Source organism: Microtus ochrogaster, chromosome 4 (genome assembly GCF_000317375.1).
Source record: "Microtus ochrogaster isolate Prairie Vole_2 chromosome 4, MicOch1.0, whole genome shotgun sequence".
Classification (NCBI taxonomy): domain Eukaryota; kingdom Metazoa; phylum Chordata; class Mammalia; order Rodentia; family Cricetidae; genus Microtus; species Microtus ochrogaster.
The window spans coordinates 15894889-15921339 of NC_022011.1; the positions used below are offsets into that span (position 1 = coordinate 15894889).

At 44.9% G+C, this 26451-nt stretch overlaps 3 protein-coding genes across 4 annotated transcripts in view; 2 read left to right on the forward strand and 1 right to left on the reverse strand.

The window, feature by feature from the left end:
• The window catches only part of Terf2ip (TERF2 interacting protein), a 5820-nt gene extending 3948 nt beyond the window's left edge, over nucleotides 1-1872 (reverse strand). The window contains exons 1-2 of the mRNA XM_026777578.1: nucleotides 1016-1872; nucleotides 407-461 (exon numbers count right to left, since the gene is read on the reverse strand). Coding sequence (XP_026633379.1) covers nucleotides 407-461; nucleotides 1016-1779 — 819 coding nt within the window. The 5' untranslated portion in view covers nucleotides 1780-1872. The remainder of the gene's footprint in view (nucleotides 1-406; nucleotides 462-1015) is intronic.
• Nucleotides 1873-1901: 29 nt separating this feature from the next.
• Nucleotides 1902-23856, forward strand: Kars (lysyl-tRNA synthetase). Of its 2 annotated transcripts, XM_005345637.3 has the most exons (15): nucleotides 1949-2038; nucleotides 5401-5580; nucleotides 7618-7774; nucleotides 9049-9214; nucleotides 13309-13402; nucleotides 13746-13932; nucleotides 14015-14140; nucleotides 16482-16601; nucleotides 18630-18792; nucleotides 18894-19067; nucleotides 19182-19267; nucleotides 19691-19776; nucleotides 20674-20800; nucleotides 22369-22512; nucleotides 23626-23856. In XM_005345637.3, the coding sequence occupies exons 2-15, from the start codon at nucleotides 5435-5437 to the stop codon at nucleotides 23719-23721; spliced, it is 1872 nt and encodes a 623-aa protein (XP_005345694.1). In that variant the 5' UTR covers nucleotides 1949-2038; nucleotides 5401-5434; the 3' UTR covers nucleotides 23722-23856. The 2 variants fall into 2 exon arrangements, with proteins under 2 accessions (XP_005345695.1, XP_005345694.1); XM_005345638.3 differs by lacking the exon at nucleotides 5401-5580 and having other exon boundaries at nucleotides 1902-2038.
• A 1374-nt stretch (nucleotides 23857-25230) lies between these two features.
• The window catches only part of Adat1 (adenosine deaminase, tRNA specific 1), a 27455-nt gene continuing 26234 nt past the window's right edge, over nucleotides 25231-26451 (forward strand). Inside the window, exon 1 of the mRNA XM_005345640.3 lies at nucleotides 25231-25422. The gene's annotated coding sequence lies outside the window, so the exon portion shown is untranslated. The remainder of the gene's footprint in view (nucleotides 25423-26451) is intronic.

Consider the following 26451-nt stretch of genomic DNA (forward strand, 5'->3'; position numbering starts at 1 on the left):
GCTCGTCTGCACAGACCACCTATACCGGTTCTGTGCATGCAGGTCGGCAGGGCTCCTCTGCACAGACCACCTCTCCCGGTTCTGTGCATACAGGTCGGCAGGGCTTCTCTGCACAGACCACCAATACCAGTTCTGTGCATGCAGGTCGGCAGGGCTCGTCTGCACAGACCATCTTGACCAGTTTTGTGCATGCAGAGCGTTTTCCTTTAGAAAACACCTGTTTCTTATTGGCACAAAGAGCATAAGATACGCATTTCCAATAATTCTCACACTTATTTCCAAAATAAACCCACAATCCCAACACTCAGAAGACTGATGCAGGAAGATTTGAGCTACCACTTGCACTATAAAAAGTGAGTTCTAAGCCAAATAAAATAATGAACGCTCTGTCTCCTTCTCCTCTCACGGCCTGGTTCAGTCTGGTCTCTTCCAGATACCTCTGGACGTACTCTCCCTCGTACCTACAGCAAACCCTCTCCTTCATTCCTGCAGTCATCATGTCCAGCAAAGAGAGAACCTAGGAGCCCAGAAGCCAAGAGGCTGGCATAGCTAAACCGGCTGGGTTACACAGGACTCAGAGAAGCTGGGGGAAGGGTAGCCCAGTGGGCTGGAGAGGCTGAGGGCAGGAGGCAGGGGCTAGGGAGGTTTTTAAATTGTCTGGCATTTGTCTCATAATCCAGTAAATTGGGAAGAAGAATGTAAGTGACAACAGTGACCACTAACTATAAACACACAACACAGTGAAACTGGATGATGAGCACGTGCGGTGTAGCTCATCAGACTACTCCACATGTATGAATGTTTGTATTTCTCTGTAGCAAACAGGGTTGGCAGCACCTGTGTTTAACATGCACAAGGTCCTGACTGATGACAAGAAGAGAAAGACGGGAAACCCATTATGTTGCACTGACATACCGGAATAAAAGGCAACATCCAGTCAATGGAAAGAAAAAGTGAGTGAGACGAAAAATTAAAATTAGAGAGCAGGGCATAAGAGAAAATAGTCCACTTTCACCCGGACCTCAACAAAGGAGGGGTTGAGCTATGCCAGTGGCGCCAAAAACAGCCACTGATGGACAGGCTGCCCAGCCCCCGATCCCCGGAGGTGAAAGCCTCACCACCGCTATCCGCGGCCTCGGGGTCCTGCTCCGCCTTCCGCTTGAGCTTCTGGGAGGATGGGCTGACGGGGGCGTCCCCCAGTAGGTACTTGTGCCCCTGGCCCCGCAGGTGCTTGAGGTAGCGGTCCTTGAGCGACTGCCAGGAGTGCTGCGTGAGCGCGCTCTTTTCCATCGCTTTCCACAAGGCGTTGCCTGTGACCGAGTTGGGCGAGCGGGCATTTTCTTTCACGTAGGTCAGGATGGCCACGTCGTCCGCATGCGTGTAGGCGATGCGCCCGGTCAGAGGCTGAGGCTCCAGCTCCGCGGAGCCCTCGGTGGAAGCCCCGGGCTTTGTGTCTGGAGCCTGCTCGCTCAGTCCCAGCCGGTATGCCTCCAGCTCCAGCCTCTCGTTGCGCTCCACACAGTCTAGGATGTACTGCGTGGAGATGAAGTCGCCCGAGGCCTCAGCCAGCGCCTCCCCGGGCTGGGCCAGCAGCACGGCCCCGGGCTCCTGCACCCGGCACACGGTGCCGCCACCGTGCAGGATGAGCGTCGACAGCCGGCGCTTGGCCGGGCTGGGCCGCACGTAAAACGACATAGCGCTCCCGTCTCCCCTCACGAATAGAGTGGAGGAGTGAGTGGGCCCATTGGGGTCTTTACCCAGATCCATCGCCTCCGCCATACCTGTCTTCCCGCTGTAAGAGAGCTAGGAGATTGACACTCCCGCGGCGGAGTCCACCATTGCGCCTGCGCCGCGACAGCCCAGCCGAGGGCCGGCCCTCTTCCCCGGAAGAGGCGGGGCTTCGGGTCTTGACCTGGAAGTTGTAGCACTACGCTAGTCATTTCTTTTTTTTTTTTTCTTTAGGTCGGCCTGGTGGGAAGATGGCCACGCTGCAGGATAGTGAAGTAAAAGTGGATGGCGAGCCGAAACTAAGCAAGAAGTAAGTGTCGCTGAAAGTCGTTAGTGTCTCTGTCGCTGTGGTCCGATGGGAAGTACCTGGAGGCTTCCTCCCAAGGCGACTGAGCCAGGGGCCTCTCTGCCCTCTCCGGTAGGTGAGCACATGTTAGGATGGAGGTGCGGCGCCCTGGAAACTACAGCCCCCGGAACGCCCTGGGGTCCGCTGTCCTGGCTGGTGGGTTCCCTGATCCTGACTGTAGGGACGAATGTGCGGAGGGGAAGCCAGCGCAGATACTGGGAGGTGACAAGAAAGAAAAGTGAAACTTATTTCCCCTGTCTTTTAAGAAATGCTTTTTTAAATTGAACCACTCCCCCAGTGAATAGATTGGAAAATGGCTAAATGTCTTAACTTTTCAGAAAAGAACCGGTTGGGTCGGGTGTTCGGTTCACGCGGGTCCGTGGAAGAAAAGGGGTCAATCTAGGATGGTTTTTTATTTTTAGCCTTTGCGGCCCCAGAGAAGTCAGCTTCTAGTGAACTGACTGACTGTAACTTCTCAAAAAGGCTTTTTTATTGTTATACAATTACATGATAGCAACTCAGTTTCCGCATACCGAACGCTCTTATCTGAAGTTTCCCAGAGAGACAAACGCCAAAGCAATTCCCATTCCCGGGACATATGTTTTCCGTGCCCTCCCACAACCACGGTTTGCATATTTGAACCTTTTAGGAAGCACTCAGATGAGCTAACGTTCCAGAATCAAGCCAGCTACTAAGCTCTGTGGGCTCTTCTGTTATCAAGAACCTTAAACTTTTTTCTTGGCTTATCCAAGGTCCTTCTGCATCTTATATGTGAAAGGGGGTTCATTCTCAAATTGTTGCGCACCTACCCACGTGTGTCACTCTGAGACTAGTGAGCAAGTGGTCTTGTTCAGCGGGATGCACCAGGTTCCCCTTTGCTCTGCTGTTTGTGTCCTTGTTAACCACGCCAGATCTGAGTGTAGGTGGATATGAACAGTTAGATTAACCTCCCTTTAACTGGCTGTTAAAGGGTCTAAAGACTGTACTTGCTCTAATCCAGGGTTCCTTATATGAACCACAGAACATGAGCAACAACTTGACTCTTCATAGGGCCTGGAAGAGCTACACAGTGCCCTCCAGAAATGTAGGAAATAGTAGTTTACATAGCTTTAGTTTGTGCACCAGCAATCAGTCCTCTTGTTGAGCCCTAGGGAAATACTAGAGATATTCTACATAAGAACTGATTTTTTTTTGTTGTTTTTTTTTTGTTTGTTTGTTTTTTTTTGTTTTTCGAGACAGGGTTTCTCTGTGGTTTTGGAGCCTGTCCTGGAACTAGATCTTGTAGACCAGGCTGATCTCGAACTCACAGAGATCCGCCTGCCTCTGCCTCCCGAGTGCTGGGTTTAAAGGCGTGCGCCACCACCGCCCGGCAAGAACTGATTTTTTCCTTTTGTGTCTAGGCTTCTGCTTTGTGTATATTAGAAGGATTTTAAGAGTAATGTTTAGAGGTAGGCGGATCTCTGTGAGTTCGAGACCAGCCTGGTCTACAGAGCTAGTTTCAGGAAGGCTCCAAAGCCACAGAGAAACCCTGTCTCGAAAAACCAAGTGGCGGCAGCGGAGCACGCCTTTAATCAATCCCAGCACTCCCCGCCTTTAATCCCAGCCCCGCGGGTCGGAGATCTCAGTGAGTTCAAGGCCAGCCTGCTCTACAAGAGCTAGTTCCAGGACAGGCTCCAAAACCACAGAGAAACCCTGTCTCGAAAAAACAAAAAACAAAAAAAAAAATCAAAAAAAAAGTAATGTTTAAATTTATGGGTTGCTAACTCCCTAATAGGTTGTCAAGAGTGAGTTGATGGATTCCTTAAAGGAAGCTGGGTGGAGTTTATTAAATCATAATTGACATTTTGAGTAATCAATGAAAGTAGCTCAATTTTTGAGCAAATTAAGAAAGTCTTACAACTCTTTTTTTTTTTTAAACTTATAGACCAGGCTGGCCTCAAACTCACAAAGATCCGCCTGTCTCTACCTCCTGAGTGCTGGGATAAAAGGCGTGTGCCACCACCGACAGCCTCACAGACCCTTTCAAATGACTTTCTTCGCTCTTTTGAGCACATTGACCTGTTAAACACCATACTGGCACTATATAAACTGTCTAATCTCAGAATTAATCTTCCTAGAGAAACATTAATGTCCACTTTTCAGATTTACAAACTGTGGTCCTAGGTGATTATTTTTATGTAAAAATGTGTGCTCCTAGGGGCTGGGAGGGTGACTTAATGGTAAGATGCTGGCTTCCACGCAGGCTCTAATAATAAAAGTATATGTTCCTCGTGTGCCTTCAAGCACTGGTCTGAAGTGACACCTATGTCGAGTCTGTGATCCTCAATTGTCTAGAATAAATCAGGTGGTTTTTGTTTGTTTTGGGGGGTTTGTCTGTTTTGTTTTTTAAGACAGGCTTTGTTTTTTTTTTCTGTGTAGCCCTGGGTATCCTAGAACTCGCTGTGTAGAACAGGTTGGCCTCAAACACAGAGATCCGCCTGCCTCTGACACTACCACCTGGCACAATAAACCAGTTTTGATGTATGTTCTTGGATTATCATGGGCTAAAATAAATTTTTTGTGATTAACATCCCCTTCTTTTTCCTTAATTGTTCTTGAAATGTCTTGGTGTGAAATCTTTACTGAGGACCATTTTATGCCTGATACTGTCCTCAAAGTTTAAAACTAATGGGCTATCTCAAATCACTCATTCTCAAATGAAATATTTCTCTCCAAATGATTTAAACAAGTAGCGTGTGGTCCAGGTAGATCTCATGCCATCTAGTATTAATGATACGTAAACGTGGTGTTGTCTGAGGACCTAGCCTTTCTTTCCTCTTTGTTCCTAAAACTCTACACTGGTCTCTTCTATGACTTGGAGATGCTTTTGTGCAGCTGGTGCTTTTGTGGTTGTTTTATTTTCTGGGATGGGCTTTCATCATATTAGCCAGGCTGTTCTCAACCTTAGGCTCAAATGATCCTTCTTGTCAACCTGCTGGGACTGTCTAAAATTTGATGTTTTCACCATCATCCAGTAGCCAGTATTCCACCCTGAGAGGAGAAACCACACTTCAGAACCCCACCTTTGCTTTCTATACTTTCTGATGTTGTGAGCATTTTTGTATGTAAGCTATTGATTGGCTTGCATTTGAGTTCTTAATCCAAGATAGAAGCTTTTTGGTTTCCATAGTCAGGACTGAGAACACTGCAGATGGTAGTCAGGAGGGACTGAAGTTCAGAGGGACACTGGACGTTAGTAGAAATCATGGCTCCCCTCCTCAGGAGTGCGGGTTGAGTGGCTGTGTACTGTTTGTCCCCTCTGACTACACATCTCTGTTTCCTGCTAGGTGGTGGTAATCATTAGTTCCAGGGTGCGCTACCATGTTGATGCAAGCTGCTGTCAGGCTTGTTAGGGGGTCCCTGCGCCAAACCTCGTGGGCAGAATGGGGTCGGAGGGACCTTCGACTGGGTCAACTTGCTCCTTTCACAACGCTCCGCAAGGACAAGCCACTTTCTGATAAAAGAAGGTTGGTGCTGTTACCTTTATTGCTCTGGGAGCAGAGCCTTTCCTTCAGTGTCTGTTAGCTGTCTAAGTCCTGGACAGGTTAAGAAAGCAGATCTCTATTACCCAAGTCAAGAATCCCTCCTAACTTTACAAGTTCAGAGTCCTCTCCTTGCAGTCCTTTCTCTTTTCTTTTTCATTTTTACTACTTTGACTATTTTTTGTTTATTGAGCCATGGTTTTATTATACAGACCAGGCTGTCCTTAAACTCACTATATAATGAAAGTTGGCCTTAAACTAAAGGTCCTCTTTCGTTTCCCACTACAGGATTATAAGCATATGCTACTTTACCACCTGGCTCCAAGGTGGTTTTTTTTGTTTTTTGTTTTTTTTTTCCCCCTGAGCCAGGGATTCTCTGTAGCTTTGGGGACAGACGTGGAACTACCCAGCAAGCTTTTTTGTTTGTTTATTTTGTTTTGAATTCACTAAATTCGTATTGAAAAATGATACCGCAGCAAAAAACAATGGTGCATATCTATGTAATCCCAGAACTCAGGAGGCCAAGAGAGGAGAGTTGCAGGTTCAAGTCCAGCCTGAACAATTTAGCAGTCCCATTTCAAAATAAAAAAGGAGCTTGGGGATGTTTAGTATTAGACCTTTTGCCTAGCACACTTGGAGCACTGGGTTAAACCTCCAGTACTACAAAACAAACACAAGAAAGTGAAGGGTATATTTTAAAGCCAGAGGCTGGACGGTGTTCTACACACCTTTAATCCCAGCACTTAGAAGGCAGAGGCAGGTGGATCTCTGAGTTCAAAACCAGCTGGTCTACAGAGTTCCAGGACAGCCAAAGCTGATACACAGAGAAACTGTGTCTAAAAAACAAAATAAAAGCCAGATAGTATGCTAGCATGATTGACATGAATGATCAATGAATTCTCTTTGACTAATGAAGATATTCTTGAGTATCCAAATAAGTTTATTTTTCCTGGATTTAGATAGCAAGTTCAGATCATAAGGGTTACAGAGTTTCCCCCATTGTTTTGGTTTTTGAGTTTCACATAACATGTAAGAAGTTTGGATAATGAGAGACTCAATCAGAAATACATCTAAATCTGTCTAGTTTCGGCCCTGGAGGCAGAATGTTGTGTAGTAAAAGATACCCCAAATTCACTTTTGAGTGCTAACTAAACTCTGGGATTCTGTCGTTCCTTTTTAATATCTCAGTCCATACGACTGGTGGTCTTATTTCCATTTTCTACATGATGCGTCATTTGCTCATGGCCACTCAAGTGGTTTAGTGTTTAGAATTTAGCGCGAGGCAGTTTGACTACTAACATGGTACAGCATTCACTGTGTGGTGTTCTACTCTGGTGTTAAAGTCGGAGCAGTTTTATTGTTTTGTTTTGAGCTGGGTCTCGGGCTGGCCTCAGATTCACTAGCTGCAGATGACTTGTGATCTCTTGCCTCCACCTTCCAATACTGGGGTTCCAGGTGTGCGGCATCACATCTGCCATGCTAGGGATCAACCCAAGGCTTTGTGCAGGCTGCACAAGCACTTCTCCAACTGAGCCATATCCCAACCTCCAGACCAGTTTGACAGCTGTTCTGAGGAAGACATCTGAGGACCAGCTCTCTCCACAGCCTAACTTCTCTGGGAGAGCCTGGCCTGACTGGGTTGTCACAGCCTTGTGTAGTGCTGTAGGTACTTCATCTTCTTCCTGGGGAACCTCTGTTCCAGTACTAAACATAAGCTGGTACATGTGTCCTCTTCGCCCTTATGCATCTTGGGTCTGCTGGGTTTCTGATGCCAAGCGGAGGCTAGAAATGACCTGTTGCATCTTTGTTCAAAGCTTAAGTTTTCTTTTTTGTCTTGTTCACATTTGAGTTTAGTGACTAACAGGTTACTGTTGGGGAGTGGGATTATTTAGGGGTGTGGAACCCAGCAGAATCGTTTTCCACAGGCTCTTCATACTTTTGAAGAGTGGCAATGAGCTTCTTCTGGGGGAGGGTTTTTCAGGCAGGCAGCTTTCACATTGGGTGTCGTCATCTTCCCAACAGTGAACTAAAGAGACGCCTGAAAGCTGAGAAGAAAGTGGCAGAGAAAGAGGCCAAGCAGAAAGAACTCAGTGAGAAGCAGCTGAGCCAGGCTGCTGCTGCCACCAACCATACTGTTGACAATGGCGTGGGTGCTGAGGAGGAGACTCTGGATCCAAACGTGAGTTCCCCTGGGTCGCTGCTATGAATGGACACAGGAAAGCTTCTGAGAGGCCAAATGACTAACAAGACAAATAAGAACTAGAACCACTGCCAATGGATTGGGGAGGGCAGTGTCCACCTTTTTTAGTTAAAGGCATGGGCCCTGAATTTTTAAAATTAAGTCCAAATAATTTGGAGAGACCAATACTCCTGAGTAGCTACTTAATCTTCCTTGGAAGTAGCCGAGCCTGTAGCAACATCAGAGGAGGTATCTTCCCCTCAAGATAGACTAGAGCTTATGTTGGCAAACACATTCCACCTGCCACATCTACGCTCCGCTCTCCCACTTCATGCACCCTTCCTGGTTTTGTGCATAATCACAGCCGTGCCCATTTGTAACACTCTAAGGCTAATTTTTTACTATTAACAGTAGAGTTAGGGGACTAGAGGGGTGGCTCAGTGGTTAAGAGCTCTGGCTACTCTTCCAGAGGACCTGAATTCAATTCCCAGCACTCACATGGAATTCACATCTGTCTGTAACTCCAGTAGATGAGCAGCTGGAGAGATGGCTCCTTGGTTTTGAGTGTACACTGCTGTCCCAGAGGACACAGTCGGGATGCTCACCACCATCTATTGTTCCATTCAACTACAGAGGGATTCCCTGAGCCTGTCTGAGGGAAAAGTCTAACGTGTGGCCAGAAGAGTTAGTTAACAGGCGACTCCACCATGCAAATGCAGTCCCTTTTATTAGTTAGTTTAGACGAGCTCCACTTTTGTTCATTCTGTTGAATCTTGTATTTTGAATTCTTTGTGTGGCTCTACATATTTTTTCATACAAATACTGTTCTATAGGCAGTCCTGTTTCAAGTATGCAAAGGGCTCCGTTAGTGTTATGACTGTACCCCATGCAGGCTCCTGTGTCCTCTTAGCCCTCAGATGGTGCTGCTGATTTAGGAGATGGAGCCTACTAGAGGAGGTGGTCACTGGTGGTGGGTCTTAGTGGGTTATAGCTCAGCCCCATTCATCCCGGCCTGCTTGTCTGTCTTGCCTGATCTATCGAGATGAAGCTGTCTATAAGTCTTTGATGGTCTGAACAAGCTTCTCCAGCTGCCATGCCATCTCTGCCTAACAATATCCTCTCAAACTAGAACAGCTCTTCCTTCCTCCTCCAAGTTGTTCGGTAAGGTATTCTGCACAGGGACAAGAAAAGTCACAGTACAGCGCTCTGCAAGAGGCACCACAATCTGATGCGTTCTGTTTCTGAGGACTGGCTCTATTTTTTTTTTTTAACAGCAATACTATAAGATCCGTAGTCAAGCAGTCCAGCAGCTGAAGGTCAGTGGGGAGGACCCGTACCCACACAAGTTCCATGTGGACATCTCCCTGACTCAGTTCATCCAAGAGTACAGTCACCTGCAGCCTGGGGACCACCTGACTGACACCACCTTAAAAGTGGCAGGTAGGAAGGTCCCCTGAAGTTCCCTTGCCATTCTCATCCCACGGCAGGCAGACCTCTGTGCCGATACAAAGGGGGGCCTGAGTTGGTCTTGGTTTTGTTTTGTTTTATTTTTTGGGTTTGTTGTTGTTGTTTTTATTGTCTTATTATGTATGCAGTATTCTGTCTGCAGACCAGAAGAGGGTACATGTAGTTGTTGGGACTTGAACTCAGGACCTCTGGAAGAGCAGGCGATGCTCTTAACCTCTAAGCCATCTCTCCAGCCCCCTCCTTTTGTTTTTTTTTTTTTGTTTTGTTTTGTTTTTTTTTTGTTTTGTTTTTTTTTTTTTTTGATTCAGGATCTTTCTGTGTCTACCTTAGACTGTCCTCAAACTTGAGATCCCCTGCTGCCCTATCCCCAGTTGGTGTTGAAGCTGCTTTGCTAGAGATAGTAGCTTTATTGTAATCTCCTCGCAGAAAGTAGAGCAGCCCTGAGACATGGGTCACAGTCTAGCTAAGGCACAACTCCTGTGAAAGGGATGTTTTCTAGAATCCACTAGAAGGATTTTCTTCCTCCCCCAAACCATGGACCCAGTCATTTAATTTCGGGTTTTTTTTTCTCTACTCTCAGACATTTATTTCTAGAACATTATTTATGGATTGTGAGGTTTTTAAATGTCTTTTTCTTGCCTTCCCCCCTAAAATAGTAAAACTACTGATTGGAGAAAATGTGCAACATTCACAGAAAATAAAGAGGAAAAAGTTACCCATAATCTTATTGTGTAACAACGTTTGCAATACCTAAATGTCAAAAGCCTGTTAATTTTCCGTGTGTGTGTATGTCCATCCATGTATTCAATTCATGTGTGCACATACATGTAGAGGTCAGAGGACAATTTTCAGTGTCATTCCTTAGGCTCAGGTGCCATCTGCATTTTTATTGAGATGAGGCCTCGCTCGGGCTTAAAGCTTGAGTAGACTAAGCTTACTGGCTGGCTATCCAGCAAGCTCCAGGGATGCTTCTGAATCTGCCTCCTCAGCACTGGGATTACAAATCAGTGCCACACCTAGTATTTTTTAAGAGTTATCTTAAAATGTGTGTGTGCCCAGAAGGTGTCAGATCCCCTGCAGCTAGGATGCAGGCAGTTGTGAGCCAACACTATGGGTGCTGAGAGCTGAACTCGGGTCCTCTGAGAGAGCATGAGTCTTGTTAACTGTTGGGCCTTCTCTCTGGCGTGCCCTTCCTTCCTCTGCTGTAATCTCTAGCATTGAATTCAGGTCCTCATGCTTGTCATCTAAGCTTTCTGTCTCTTTAGCTTCTGATATTAAGTTTTGGTTTTTGAAACAGGGTCTCATGTAGCTCAGGCTAGTTTTGAACTCCTGACAAGTGTGGGGATTACGGGTGTCACCACCATACCCACCAAAGCTTTTTTTGATGTTATATGAATGTGCTTTTTAGACAGAGGATTTTCAAATTGTTTAGTTTTTAGATTTATTTTATGGTTATGAATGTTTTGCCTGCATGTCTGTGTGTGCACCGTGGTTAATTTACCTCATTGTGTGGTAACAATTATGTAAATAGGAGAACAGTTGAAGGATTTGATCAAGAGAATAGTGAAGTTACAATTATTAATTCTCCGATTAAATTGATTGTTGGTGGGAGGGCAAGATTGGCTAGGCTTGCTATAATCCATCAGGCAGCTGTTAGTGGAGATACTGTTTGTGCATGCCTGGTGCCTGCAGAGGTCAGAAGAGGGAGTCAGTTCATCTGGAATTGGAGCTACAGATGGTTGTAAACCACCGTGTGGGTGCTGGGAACCAAGCCCAGGGCCTCTGGAAGAGCACAGGTATTCTGAATGTTGATCCACCTCTCCAGCATCCTTCCTGTATTCACCCCCTTTTTAGTTCACGGATTTTTCTTGGATATAATTTTTGGGTTGTTTGTGGGTTTTGGGGTTTTTTGTTGTTGTTGGGTTGTTTTTTGTTTTGTTTTGTTTTTTTGCTTCTTGCTTTGGATTTCTTTTAAGACTCTTATTTGAAGATGGTGGGTTGTCAGTTCTTTAAAATAATTGTGATTATTAGATCCTTTTTTATCTTTTTTTAAGATATATTTCTTTCATGTGTGTGAGAATGCAGCAGTGCTCATGGAGTTGGAGAATACGTTTCTGGAGTCTCTTCTCCTTCCCTCTTCTGAGACAGGGCCTCTCTTGTTTCCTTGACGACACTGTGTACTCCAAGCTGGCCCACAGGCTTCTGTCAGGCAGCGGCTGCTGCTGCTTCTTCCTCTTCCTCTCCTCCTCCTCCTTCTTTCTACCTCTGCTGCCTCCCATTGGGCCACTAAATCCTGCTTTTTTATGTGAGAACCTGGGATCATATCACCATCTTTGTCTAATAAAATTCATATCACTGCCTTAGCATGCTGAGGTATCTCCCCAGCCCACCTAATGTTTCTTTGTTGCTTAATTTTTTTTTTTTAAATATTTATTTATTTATTATGTATACAATATTCTCTCTGTGTGTATGCCTGCAGGCCAGAAGAGGGCACCAGACCCCATTACAGATGGTTGTGAGCCACCATGTGGTTGCTGGGAATTGAACTCAGGACCTTTGGAAGAGCAGGCAATGCTCTTAACCTCTGAGCCATCTCTCCAGCCCGTTGCTTAATTTTTTTATTTATTTATTTTGTATACAGTGTTCTGTCTGCATGTATGCCGGCCTGCCAGAAGAGGGCACCAGATCTCATAGATGGTAGTGAGCCACCATATGGTTGCTGGGAATTGAACCTAGGACCTCTGGAAGAGCAGCCAGTGCTCTTAACCTCTGAGCCATTTCTCCAGCTCCTGTTGCTTAATTTTCATGTGAAATTCATCCTAGATTTGTTTGTTTCTTTTTGAGACAAGGTCTCCTGTAGCTCAGGTTGGTGTTGCACTTACTAAGTAGTCTGAGATGACCTTGAACTCCTGACCCTGTTGCCGCTGCCTAGGGTCACAGGCAAGTGCCACCACACCTGGTTTATGTGGTGCTGGGGGCTGAATTAAACTTTGTGGTTGGAAGACAAACACTCAACCCTCAGAGCTATATACCCAGTCCTCATTTTCTGGTATGTTTAAAGGAAGATTGGTTTCATTCCCAACTTCACTGTACTCTCTGGTTTCTGTGAAGTGTTTGTAAACATAGTAGCTGGTTACAATTCTGGGATTTCCTAGGTTTTTTCCTCTTCCTTGCTTTATAGTGCTCTTTCTGGTCTCGTCCTGGAAAGGAACCTGCATGTTGAGCTTAGAGAGATTTTTTCATCCCTTCTAGGTCTTCTTGATACAGCCCTCACTTGTATGGGAACAGGTGCATCCTCTCCCGGTCTCTGCTGCCGTCTCTACCTAATCCAAAGTGTTCACATTCTTCAGTGGACACTGGCCTTTCGGTCGTTCTTCAGCTCTCAGATCATCAGATGCCCATTCCTTGCCCACTGATTTTTTTTCCCCTATATGAAACTGTTGCCATTGCTTATATTATAAGATTTTAGGAATGTCTTCTTCTATAACTTTATATAACTTGGAATTTTGTTTTTTGTTTTGTTTTGTTTGGGGGAGGCCGGGATCTCACTACTCAGTCCTGCCTCTATCTCCCAAGCGCTAGGACTAAAGGAGTGTGCTCCTGTGCCTGGCCTTTCCCCACATAAACTTTTATTAATAGGTTTGACTTAGCCTATCCAATCATACATTTATTTGTTTGTTGTTTATGGTTTACCAAGGCAGAATTTCTCTGTGTAACAGCTCTAGCTGTTCTAGAACTCACTCTGTAACCCAGACTGACCATGAACTCACAGAGATCCACCTGCCTCCGCCTCATGAGTGTTGGGATTAAAGGCGTGTACCACCACTGCCCAGTTTTAATTTTTATGTAAAGATTGAGAAAAATCCCAACCCTGTGTTGTCACTACCGCTGCCATCATCCAGGAATCCACTGACCCTCTTGTTAAAGTGAGTTCTTCCTGTGCAGCCTTGACTGTTTAATGAAAATCACTGACCTCGGGCCACGCTCAGATTGTTGTGGTTTGTGTTGCCCAGAGAGCTTAAAGGGTTTCTCATTCTGTCAGTGTATTTTCTATTTTTTTTTTCTAGGTCGGATTCATGCCAAGAGAGCCTCTGGGGGAAAGCTCATCTTCTATGACCTTCGAGGAGAGGGGGTCAAGTTACAAGTCATGGCCAACTCCAGGTACATAGAAATAGTCAGTTAAAGATCCAGGGTCATAGCCCAGAGTAACAGAGGGCCAGTTGAAGACACAGCTAGTGTGGTCCTCCTTTCCCATTGCTGTTAGAGTTAGGGTAGCACTGAGTGGAACATGGTTGGGTACAGTGGCGTTGACAGTGGAAAGGCCTAGAGATGAGTGACTGGTCTTACAGGACAGCAAGCATAGTAAGGATCCAGCAGTTGTCCCTGAAGCAGGGGCTCCCTCTTGCTGGGCTCATGGAAGCTGTTGGTGAAGGTTTCCTGAGTAAGCCAGTAGTCTGCATTAATTTGAAGAACTGTACATTCAGTTACTTTTCCTTCCACTCAGGAATTATAAATCAGAGGAAGAATTTGTTCGTATCAATAACAAACTGCGCCGGGGAGATATAATTGGAGTTCAGGGGAATCCTGGGAAAACCAAGAAGGGTGAGCTGAGCATCATCCCCTCTGAAATCACACTCTTGTCCCCCTGCTTACACATGCTGCCTCATCTTCACTTTGGCCTCAAAGACAAGGTAAGTTGTGGAGCTGTCCGAGCTGGCCCCTAGGATGCATGCCATCACATAGACTGTCTTCTGACTGCTGCCTCTGCTCTAGGAGACAAGGTATCGCCAGAGGTACTTGGACTTGATACTGAACGACTTTGTGAGGCAGAAATTTATCGTCCGCTCTAAGATCATCACATATATAAGAAGTTTCTTGGATGAGCTGGGATTCCTCGAGGTGACCAAGGGCAGAGGGTTTTACCTGGAATGGTGCTTTCCTTGCTATGCTTGTCTCACTGTCCACAGCATATCCTCCATGTCCTGCATGCCTAAGGAAACACCCCCTTGTCAAGTACCTTTGTTCCATCTTGTTTAGTGCTCATACAATGGTCTTTAGAGGCCAGCTATGATGACACACACCCTTAATCCAAGCACTTAGGAGGCATAAGCAGGCAGATTTCTGTGAGTTCAGGGCCATCCAGGGATACATAGATTTGTCTCAGCCCAATGCCTGACCCCCTAAAATTCCTTAGAGGCTAGGCATGGTAGTGTCCACCTTTAATTCTAGCATGGGAGCCAGAGGCAGGCTCATCTCTGTGAGTTCAAGTCCGGCCTGGTATACATCGTGACTTCCAGGCCAGCCAGGGCTACATAGTATGAAAAATACAAGTGCATGTAATACACAGATTCAGGTAAGAAATAAATAAATACAAACAAAACTGAAATCACTCTGCTTTTTCACCTGACTTACTTAATTTCCTAAATTAGAATTTGATATATGCCCTCCCTCACTGTTTACTGTGTGTGTGCACATATATGCACACACATATATTATATGCAAATGTAGAACGAATAATAAAAACCCAGAGACAGATATTGGGGTTCAGGCTGAAGATCAGAAAAGCAAAACAGGCTTGGTCTATCTGTTTCTGCGTTGATCTTGTGTAGCCTGGGGTGGCCTTGAATTCAGAGAGATCCACTGGCCTCTGTCTCCCAAATCCTGATACTATTGTATGACCTCTGCTGCCCTTTTTTTTTTTTTAACATTCTGGGGCATTCTGGGGTCACATGGATATTTTGTTTTTGTCATTCTGATGTGTGGATGTTTGTGTGTCTGTGTGTTGTGTATGCACTATGCACGTGTGCATGCATCCAAGTGCAAAGTATAGAGGAGGATGCCCGGTATCCTCTATAATCCTTGGCCTATTTTTTTGTTTTTGTTTTTTAATTGTATTGTGTGTGTGTGAGTGCCAGGGCCTTTCAGTACCTTTGGAGGCCAGAGGATTGGGATCCCCATAGAGTGCGGTTACAGCTGGTTGTGAGCTACCTGATTTGGGTCCTCAGCAAGAAGAGGGCACCAGATCTCATTACAGATGGTTGTGAGCCACCATGTGGGTGCTGGGAATTGAACTCAGGACCTCTGAAAGAGCGCCTCCAGTGCTCTTAACCTCTGAGCTATCTTTCCAATCTCCCCGATGCCCTCCCCCACTGTTTCTTAAAGAACGTATTTGTTTCCTGTATTAATAATTTGGATTATTTCCGGTTCTCTTTTGTAATATTTTAGTGAAAATCATACATGTGGGCTAATACTTTTTAACTTGGATTTTTCTTTTAATTTATTTATTTGCTGGCCTTGAACTCAATGAGATCTGACTGCTTCTGCCTTCTAAGTACTGGGATTAAAGGCAAGTGCCACCATACCTGGCTTATGTTTGAATTTCTAAACATAGAATAAAAGTTAAAAGATTTAAGTAGTAAATACTGTAACTGTCTTAGGTAATGTTCTGTTGCTGTGAGGAGACACTATGGCCAAGGCAACTTAGAAACTTTTTACTTGGTGGCTTGCTTACAGTTTCAGGGGGGCGGTCCAATATCATGGCAGGAAGCTGGCAGCAGACAGGCAGACTGACTGGGCTGAGAATTTACACCCTGGTCTACAATTGCAGGTAGACACAGACAGAAAGACAAATAGTGGGCCTGGTGTAGACTTCTGAAACGACAAAACCCACCCCCAGTGACACATTTTCTCCAACAAGGCCACACCTACTCCAACAGGGCTACAACTCAATCCTTCCCAAACAGTCCCACCTACCGGGACCAAGCATTTAAATATATGAGGCTGTGGGAGCCATTCTCGTTCAGACAGCCACAGTAAATTAAACCTGAAAGTTGCAGCATCCACTTAGACGTCTGATTCAACTTGTCAGCATTTACAGTCCTGCTGTGTTTTCTTGTTGTTTTCATTTATTTGTTATTTGTTGTGTTTTTTCTGTGGAGCCCTTGCTGTCCTCTGGAACTAGCTCTATAGACCAGGCTGACCTCCAAGCACAGAGGTCCACCTGCTCCCAACTCCTGGATACTGCAATAAAGGCGCGCTCCACGACTGCCCAGCATAAGTGCTGTGTTATTAATATAGATAGAGATGCAGTTCTAAAATGTCTAACGATGTATTCTTCATCAAGCACTTATATAACAAAGTTTTACTTTTGGTATATGACAGGCCTAGACTATGTTACATGGAAAGAATGAACTGTCCTCAAAGCCTTCTGTTATCTGAGAACTGTTTCTTTCTGTTTTAGATTGAAACTCCCATGATGAACGTCATTCCAGGGGGAGCTGTGGCCAAGCCTTTCATCACGTATCACAATGAGCTGGACATGAACTTGTATATGAGAATTGCTCCAGAACTCTACCATAAGGTAGTCAATAATCACACACCCATTTCCTTCAAATTGCAGGAGGCCAGGAGAATCACTGGCTAGCCTAGTACAATCAGAAATAAGGAACATCAAAGATAGAACATCCAGGATAGTGTTCTAGTTCTTCAGGTTTGTTGGTAGTGATTCTTGTAGAGTTTCCTTGTAAACAGCCGAGGGTTGAAGGCATTAATACAAGTGTATACATGTTCTCCTTCAGTTCTAAAAGCTTTAACTTCAGCCTCCCTTGGATTAGATCTAATTTTAGTCTTGTTTGTTTTGGGTTGGTTTTCTTCTTCAAAAACTTTACTATTGGCAAGGCATGGTAGCAAACAGCTTTAATGCCAGCAATTGGGAGGCAGAGGCAGGCAGATGTGAGTTTGAAGCCAGTCTGGTCTACATAGTGAATTCTAGGCCAGCCAAGACTAATCAGTGAGACCGTATGTCAGAAAGAAAATATATATCTATATACACACACACACCCTGCTGGACCAGGTTCTCTTCCTCCTCCCTCCCCGCAGTCACTAATAAATAATCACTCAGGGGCTCAATATTAATCATAGTTGATTAACTGATTACTCAAGCTTCTACTGCCTAGCTCTACATATAAGTTAAGCCATTTCTAATAACCTGTATATTACCTCGTGCCCCATGTCATACTGGTGATGCTCTGACATCTTACTCTTCCGGAAACTGCTGGTATCCCCCCTGACTCCACCTTTTTTCTCCCAGTATCTGTGCTTGGGTTTATCGCCTAGCTCTATTCTGCCCTGCCATAGGCCAAATCAACTTCTTTATTAACCAGTGACAGTAAAACTTAACAGCACACAGATGAGTTATCCCACAGTACCAGTCCTTTTATCTTTTTTATCCTTTTATCTTTTATCCTTTATGAAAGTTTAATCTTTCATAAAAGAACTTTGTTTATTTTAACTTCTTTCTAGAAATTAAAAATAATTTGGGACTGGAGAGAGAGCTCAGCAGTTAAGAGCACTGGCTGCTCTTCCAGAGTTCCTGAATTCAATTCCCAACAACCACATGGTGCCTCACAACCATCTATGATGAGATCTGGTGCCCTCTTCTAGCCTGCAGGCATAACACTATATAGATAATAAATAAATAATTCTTTTTTTTTTTTTTTTTTTGTTTTTCGAGACAGGGTTTCTCTGTGGCTTTGGAGCCTGTCCTGGAACTAGCTCTGTAGACCAGGCTGGTCTCGAACTCACAGAGATCCGCCTGCCTCTGCCTCCCGAGTGCTGGGATTAAAGGCGTGCGCCACCATCGCCCGGCAAATAAATAATTCTTTAAACCATAAATAAATAGCTGGACAATAGTGGCACACACCTTTAATCCCAGCACTCAGGGAGGCAGAGACAGGTGGATTTCTATGAGTTGAGAGCAGCTTGGTCTACAGAGTGAGTTCCAAGATAGCCAGAATACATAGAGAAACCCTGCCTCAAAAAAAAAAAAACCTAAATAAATAAATACAGTATAAATACAAACATTGTCATCCAAGATTTTTAGTTGTAGACATTTAAAGCAAGACCAAACTTACCTGTGTTAGGAAGCCACAGTTACCTTAACAGTCAGCCATGGGCTTTTGTCACAGGGAACACTGCCTCCTACTGGGCACAAGTGACTGAACTAGGATCTCGGCAGCCTATTTGAAAGATAGCCACCTGTGGTCCCCTTCACCAGAGTGAATTCTGTGTACTACCTACACCTTCCTTTAGAAGCTTCTATCACATGTCATTAGTGTGTCTGGTAGGTGGAGCAGGGTCACTTGCCTGTAACCCAACCCAGAAGAGGCTTTGGAGCAACTCAGATCATCAAATTGGAAATAACAAAGACATGGGAAGAGACTTGGGAGTCCTGCACCACCAAGTAAAACCAAGATGATATCTGCTACAGGAGTCTAAAGACAGCAGGGTGCTGTTTGGAGTGAGAGCATACCTACACTGTGAAAACCAGTTAGGGCACAGGGGCTTTCAGCGCTGTTAACACCTGACTATGGCCCTGTGTTTTTGGTAGATGCTGGTGGTTGGTGGCATTGACCGGGTTTATGAAATTGGGCGCCAATTCCGGAATGAAGGGATCGATTTGACTCACAATCCTGAGTTCACCACCTGTGAATTCTACATGGCCTATGCAGACTATCACGACCTCATGGAGATCACGGAGAAGATGCTGTCAGGTAAGTCCTACTGTCCACAGCTCAGGTCTGAGAGACTGACTTGCTGCTTTCAGAAGAGAGTGTCCCGTTCTCATTCCTGAGATGCTTGCTTTTTCTCCCAGGGATGGTGAAAAGCATTACAGGCAGTTACAAGATCACCTACCATCCAGATGGGCCAGAAGGCCAAGCCTATGAGATTGACTTCACCCCACCCTTCCGAAGAATCAGCATGGTAGAAGAGCTTGAGAGAGCCCTAGGTGTAAAGCTGCCAGAAACCAGGCTCTTTGAAACTGAAGGTAAACTACTATACTCCTTCCTGTCAGAGCTAAAATGTCTCATTTTGTATTTATAGAAACTTTTCCAAGACCACAGTGATGTTCCCTGTCCTAACTTGTACATTTCTATCACAGAAACTCGAAAAATTCTTGATGATATTTGTGTTGCAAAAGCTGTTGAATGCCCCCCACCTCGGACCACAGCCAGACTCCTGGATAAGGTGAGACGCCGCGTTTGTGCTCATCCAGTGCTGACCAGCATCGTGAGCCCTAGGAAGTGGGTCCCACTGAGGAGAATGCTTTCCTTCAGCTTCACAGGAAAACCTTACAGAGGAACAGGCAGATTAACAAACTTTGAACTGGATTGGGAAATGGACCTCAGTGGTGAAGAACTCACCTAGCAAGTCAAGGCCTGGGAAGGGGTGGTTCAATCCCAATCCCCATGAAATAGAAGCAAAAAGAAACTTTCAACTATAATATGCTCTGTGCCAAATAGTTCGTGTATATTTTCTTAGTTAATACTGTGTCCTCTGAAAAGGCTGTAAGATGAGCCCCTGTGCATGGGAGCCTCGGCCTCCTCCTGGGGTGGGACCGTCAGTGGTATTCAGAAGCCATGTGTAGTTCTGCTTTGTTTTCTCACCAAGCTTGTTGGAGAGTTCCTTGAAGTGACGTGCATCAACCCAACATTCATCTGCGATCACCCACAGATTATGAGCCCTCTGGCCAAATGGTAAGATGCAGTTTGTTGCTACATTAAAAACCCTTCGAGTAAGGCTGTCCCTATGCAGAGGAGCATTTAGTTAGCACACATCAGGACTCTTACATTCCGTCTTCAGTACTGCTTTTCACCAAAGCAGGTTAATGGTGTGAAGTGACAGTTTTGATGTTCTGCATTGACTTAGTGGTTTTTCTGTGCCATGTATTGATGCAGAAACTTGGGTGGGAATTCTTCCAGGGCCTCTTCGTGTGATTTCTCTGTCAATAGTCCTGCTTTTGTCTGCATGGTGGTAGGGTTCCTGTAAAAACCCTAAGGGGTCCTGTAAAAAATCCCGATGGTCCTGTAGCTCCCATGCCACTACAGGACCTGTATGTGAGCTGGGAACTTAGCTGAAGACTTAAAAACAAACAGACAGAGAGAGGGGACACAGGTCATCCTTGATATAAGAATAACAATGCCCCCTTTATTGTGCATAGGGGCAGCTTGTATAGGGATCCTTAGCCACGCCCAGCTCTCAGGACCTTTCAGCTGCAGGCGAGGTCTCAGGCTCAGTTCACTCCAGCAGTCAAAGGATCTGAGAAAGTCAAGAGGTCAGGGATCTATAGCTCCCAACAGGTTCCCAAGGCAGGCATTCCAAAAGAACAAGCCTCAACAAGTAGACATGCTAGACTTTTGCTGATACCTCCTTGACCAAAGCAGGTGGACAGCCTAGAGTATGAGAGCAAAGAGAAGGGCATGAAGTCAGTCAACTCCGTGCTTGTGAACATAACTAACTGAATCTTCTGGTCTCTCACTGCTCTGGTTCCAGTGACTGGTGCTGAGCATCAATGAGGCTTTAGGTCTCAATTTTTGAGCCAGGTACATTCTGAGAATCCTGAATAGTCATCCTCTGTGGTCTCATGTTCCCAGGCACCGCTCCAAAGAGGGCCTAACTGAGCGCTTTGAGCTGTTTGTCATGAAGAAGGAAATCTGCAATGCCTACACTGAGCTGAATGATCCCATGCGGCAGCGGCAGCTGTTTGAGGAACAGGCCAAAGTAAGGAAGGAGAGCAATGACATTATTTCACTGCTGAGTTCACTCACCAGGAAGAACTGGCCTTAATCCTGTCTATGGACACTTTCTTGGCATTTTAACCGAAGCTAAAAAGGCTTTTTAATTTTTTTATTTTGTTTTATGTATATGGGTATTTTTCGAGCATGTGTATTAGTATACTACATGCTTACAGAGATCAAGGAGGGCAGAAAAAGGGAATTGGATCCCCGGAACTGGAATTACCAGTGGTTGTGAGCCACTGTGTAGGTGTTGGGGATTGAACCGGGGTCCTCTGGAAGAGCATCTCTTAACCACTGAGCTGTTTCTCCAGCTCATAAAGAGGCTTTTGTAGGAGGAAGTCGCATTTAAAGTAGAGCTCTTTGTTTTTGAGACACTATCTGGACGCTAAGGCCACCCTTGAATTCCTTGATCCTCTTGTCTCTACCTCTAAGGGCTGGGATTAGAGTGACTCTACCACACCCAGCTGAGACTCGGGGCTTTGATCTTACAATGCATAAAATGAATTTAAGATCACCTCTATTTATTTAGCAAAAATACACTTTTTTTTAGACTATACCTCTTTTTTGCAATGGTGTGGTGATTTGGGTTTTTTTGTTGTTGTTGTTGTTTTGGTTGTTTTTTTTTTTTTTTTGGAAACAGTTTCTCTATGAAGTCCTGCTGTCCTGGAACTTGGTCTATAGACCAAGCTGGTTTTGAAACTCAGAGCAGTCCCCCTGCCTCTGCCTCCCAAGTGCTGGGACTAAAGGTGTGCACCATCTGACATAAATTGTGCCTTTATTGAGGTGGTTTGAGGATGAGCAGCACATAAAGATCTAAGGACAGCAGTGCCAAAGCTGCCTTTACTGCCTCTGGTTCTTTAGTGTCATCTGTAGTAGCTGAGAACTCATCTGTTTGGAGTCCCAAATCCCCAAGCAGAAGAACATTTTTGTTCAGAGAAATTTGTCTACATTCTGAGACCAAAAAAGGAAAATTTAATCGTTGTATTCTATTTGATAAAATAATGAGGGATACCTGCTCTCCCCCCATCCCACCTCTGCCACCATTGGGTTTTTATGTTTAGCCCTGACTGGCCTGGAATTAGTTTTGTAAACCAGATCGGCCTTCCAAGTGCTGGAACTACAGCTATGTATAATCACATTCAACTTAAAATAGGGCTTTCATCTCTGAGGTAGGTTTCATCAGGCCTAACCTCCAGGTCTCTGGGAGAAATAGCTAAATCCTAGAGTTACTGGGAAGCCATTTTCTAGCAAGTCTTGAATGTCAAGAACATCTTTGGTACTTTGGAAAGTTTTAATGTGTGGGTGGGTGCTAAGATGACCTAGAATGACAGCTCTCAACTTGTGGGTCGCAACCTCTTTGGGGGGTCACATATCAGATATTTACATTGTAATTCATAACAGCAGCAAAATTACAGTTATGAAGTAGCAATGAAAATAATCTTATGGTTGGAGTCACCACAACACGAGGAACTGTGTTAAAGGGCCTCAGCATCAGAAAGGTTGAGAGCCACTGAACTAGAAGATTATTACATCTGACTCCGTTTATTCTAGGCCAAGGCTGCTGGTGATGATGAAGCCATGTTCATAGATGAGAACTTCTGTACTGCCCTGGAGTATGGGCTGCCCCCAACAGCTGGCTGGGGCATGGGCATCGATCGGGTCACCATGTTTCTCACAGATTCCAACAATATCAAGGTACGCACAAACTTCTCAGTACATGCTTCCCTGAACGCCACTGCACTGGAGACATCAGGGAGGGTCTGGAAATAAAGGACTGCTGAAGTTCACGCCCCTGCACAGTGGAAGACTAAAGGGCATCTGACCTTCCAGGATTGTGGTTTTTCCTGCTTGAGACAGGAAGGATGCTAAGTTTGCATCTTCTTTAATAGCCAGGGAAATGCTAAGTCCTCTCAATTATATTGCTTCATGTTAGTCAATTCTGTAAGGTGTGTAAGCTTTTTATTTTTTATTGTATTTTATAGAGAAGGAAATCTATGTTACTCGTTTTTTGTTCCTGTTTTTGAGACAGGGTCTCAGGTAGCTAGGCTCTTCTACGTTCAGTCACGTGGCTCGATACCTCATCTCTCAATACTGCCCATCCTGCTTCCTCTCTCTGCCTGGAAGTCCTGCCTATACCTCCTGCCTTGCTATTAGCTTTTTATTACACCAACCACAGCAATATGCTTTGTAGTTTGCAGTGTCCTTGAACTCCTGATATGCCCTCCTCTACCAACAGAACTGATTATATTGATGTATGCCTAGAAGAAAGTTCACTTTTTAAAAATAAATTTAAAAAATTTATACATATGACTGTTTTGCACCACAAACATACTTTGTGCCAGCAGAGGCCAATTATCAAATCCCCTAAAACAAGTTACACATGACTGTGAGCTACCATGTAGCTGCTCAGAACCAAATCTGGGTCCTCTCTAAGACCAGCAAGTGCTCTTAACTGCTGGGCCATCTCTTTAGCTGAAACTCAGTTTTACTAGAAAACCTGTGTTGATTCATTCTTTTGACATGAAGGTTTTGTGCACGTGTTTTGGCTAAGGTGTGCAGATCTATAGATATGGCTGGTTTGGTTAGTGACAACAGAGACAAAAGCAATGATAGGATAACTGTAAAAACATTCATGGGGCCTTTTCTTTTGTCTTTTTGAGACAGGGTTCTGGAACTCAGTCTGTAGACCAGGTTGCCCTCAAACTCAGACATCCGCCTGCCTCGGCCTGTGCTGTGGTTAAACACTTGTGCCACTAAACCAAGTTCATGGTGCTTCTTAATTCCAAAGTATGTTTTCCTCTAATATAGGAAGTGCTTCTGTTTCCTGCCATGAAGCCTGAAGACAAGAAGGAGACTGCAGTAGCCACTGAGACCCTAGAAAACACAGCTGGGCCCTCTGCCTAGAGGATAAGTGCGACTCTGGCTTCTCTGCTCTTCAGCAGAAGGTCTGCTCTCCACCGAAGTCCAACCACCAGGAGAGAGAAGAATTAAAGAATTCCTTTTTATTGCTTGTTACCAAATAAACCATTTCTCTCTTTACCTATGTAATGTTACATTTTTTCCCCCCAGACTGCTGGTCTCATGAATGTTTAGAATTCTGTCATTGTAAATTTGTTTTCTTTGGTTTTTAGTTTTTCGGGACAGCATTTCTCTGTGTGAGAACTCTGGCTGTTGTGGAACTCGCTTTGTAGACCAGGTTGACTACAAACTCATAAAGATCCACCTGTCTCTGCCTCCTAAGTGCTGGGATTAAAGGCATTCACCACCACCTGGCTTGTATTTTTTTTAAGACTTATTTTTAGTTGTGTGTGTGTGTACTGTAGTACAGGTGCCCTCTGAGGCCAAGTGATGGATCAAAATGTGATCTTTACTCCTGAGCCAACTTTCCAATTTATATTAATGTCAGTTCAATACTAGGCATTGTTCTGAACTATTGGAAACACAGCAGTGAACAAAAATCAATCATTACTTCCATGGAAATTACTCTTTTTTTTCAATACTTAATTTATTATGTATACAGTGCTCTACCTGTATGCAGGCCAGAAGAGGGCACCAGATCTCGTTACAGATGGTTGTGAGCCACCATGTGGTTGCTGGGAATTGAACTCAGGACCTCTGGAAGGGCAAAGCAGTCAGTGCTCTTAACTGCTGAGCCATCTCCCCAGCCCCAGAAATTACTTTTTAGGGCTTAAGTGGAAAATTAAGAGAGAATCAGACAAAATAAAGTCCATGTCCTTTTTTGGTGGAGGCACACACTAAGAAAAACACCAAGCAGGGTAAGAGGACTGCGGGGCTATTTTACGTAGCATAGACAAGGAGTGGGAGGCATGGCCCGGTGGTTGTAAGTGACTTCCGTTCTTGAAGAGACCCTGGACCCACGTTAGGCAGCATTCAATCTGTAAACCAGTTCCCCATGCCCTTTTCTAGCCAACTTGGGTATTTGCATGCCCGTGTGGGCCTAAACTGACACACGAACACAAAAGTCTTAAAATACATGCATGTATGTACAGGGATCTGTTACCCGTGCAGAGAAATGCATGAGGAGCCATGTCATCCAAGTCCATAATAGTCATGCAGGATTTGTTATGAGCGACGTAGGAAACTGATCATAGTCCTGTTCAAAATTCAGAGAGGTAAGTCGGTTTTGAAACCTTACCTCTAGCCGGACGGTGGTGGCACACACCTTTAATCTCAGCACTTGGACGGCAGAGGCAGGTGGATCTCTGAGTTCCAGGGCAGCCTGGTCTATACGAGCTAGTTCCAGGCCTGGATCTAAAGCTACAAAGAAACTGTCTCGAGAAACCAAAAAAGCAACAACAAAAACTGCATAGGCAAGGGCTTGGCTATAGAACTGAGCCTACTTGGCTCCTTTCCCACTCAAGGACTACAAAAACCATCATGCTTCGCGAGCGGAGCTTGAGCGAAGCCGCCTTTAACATGTCACTTCCGCTGCGCAACCAGGTTCTGCGGCGGTAAACCGGTTCGTGTGGATAACTGTGTCTTAGGATCTCCAGATTGGCGTCCAGTTCTCGGGGCCAGGTCTACACTGCCGGCTTTGTGTGGGAGAACACGTGTCTCACCCCTGCTAGGCGCTCCCACCCCGGGGTAGGAAGGGTGGGGGGAAAAGTGGGTTTTTCAGCTTTGCGACTGTTACTTGTGGTCAAAGAAATGCCTATTTGAGTTCCTTCGTACGAAGGAATTCTTCGAAGTCTTTAAATAGGGGTTGTAGACAAGAATTACAGAGGACCCAAAATATCGAAACATCCCACAACCGCGTGGTCGGCTGCCTGAATTGACGTGATGTAGTTTGTGCTATGTATCTCTAGTTTAATTGCAAGTTGATGGCAGGTGTCTAACCTTCATAAAATAAACTATTCTCTGCTGCCTTCTTGGAACGAACAGGATTCTAGAATTTTTCATGCTTATGTTCCTAGAAACAGAAGCAGGTGGATTTCTGTGAGTTCGAGGCCAGCCTGGTCTACAGAAAAAGTTCCAGGACAGCAAAGGTTACACAGAGGAAATTCTGTCTCGAACTCTTCCCCCGCACCCCCCAAAAAAGCAAGATTTCTCTGCGTTAGACTTTAACTATCTCTGTCAATCTCTGCCTGAATAATCATTACTGTTTACTGCAAAAATGGGCAAGCAACTTGGAAGTTGTAGAGATACTTTGCAGAAACATTACATCTGAGCTCAGAAAAAACTAGTCTGTTGTTTATAATACAGATGCTCTGCTGTGTCTAGCCATCGTATGAGCTCATCTGAGAAGCTTTTCATATGATCAGATGAAGTCAAGATATGACCAGTGAGCACTAACAGAGCCAAGAGTGGGGGACTTTCTGCATACTGTCTCGGGGCTCTCTCAGATATGATCTGCTCATATTTGTTAGTTTGTGTATAAATGGCTTTATGTGCCCGTTAGAATTATTCTCTCCCCCCACCAACTCAAATGTCCCAGATCACCAAATGTTGTATTTTGTATTGTTAATTACAGTCAGCATTTGTTAAAGACATTTATTTTATAAGTATTTATAAAGTATGTTAGAGCCGGGCGACGGTGGTGCACGCCTTTAATCCCAGCACTCGGGAGGCAGAGGCAGGCGGATCTCTGTGAGTTCGAGACCAGCCTGGTCTACA

Excerpts from the sequence above, each read along its gene's own strand:
- Kars (XM_005345637.3), top strand. The coding sequence starts at position 5,435 with ATGTTGATGCAAGCTGCTGTCAGGCTTGTTAGGGGGTCCCTGCGCCAA. Across the intron at positions 13,403-13,745 it reads CAAGTCATGGCCAACTCCAG|GAATTATAAATCAGAGGAAG; the intron begins GTACATAGAAAT and ends CCTTCCACTCAG. Across the intron at positions 20,801-22,368 it reads TGTTTGAGGAACAGGCCAAA|GCCAAGGCTGCTGGTGATGA; the intron begins GTAAGGAAGGAG and ends CGTTTATTCTAG.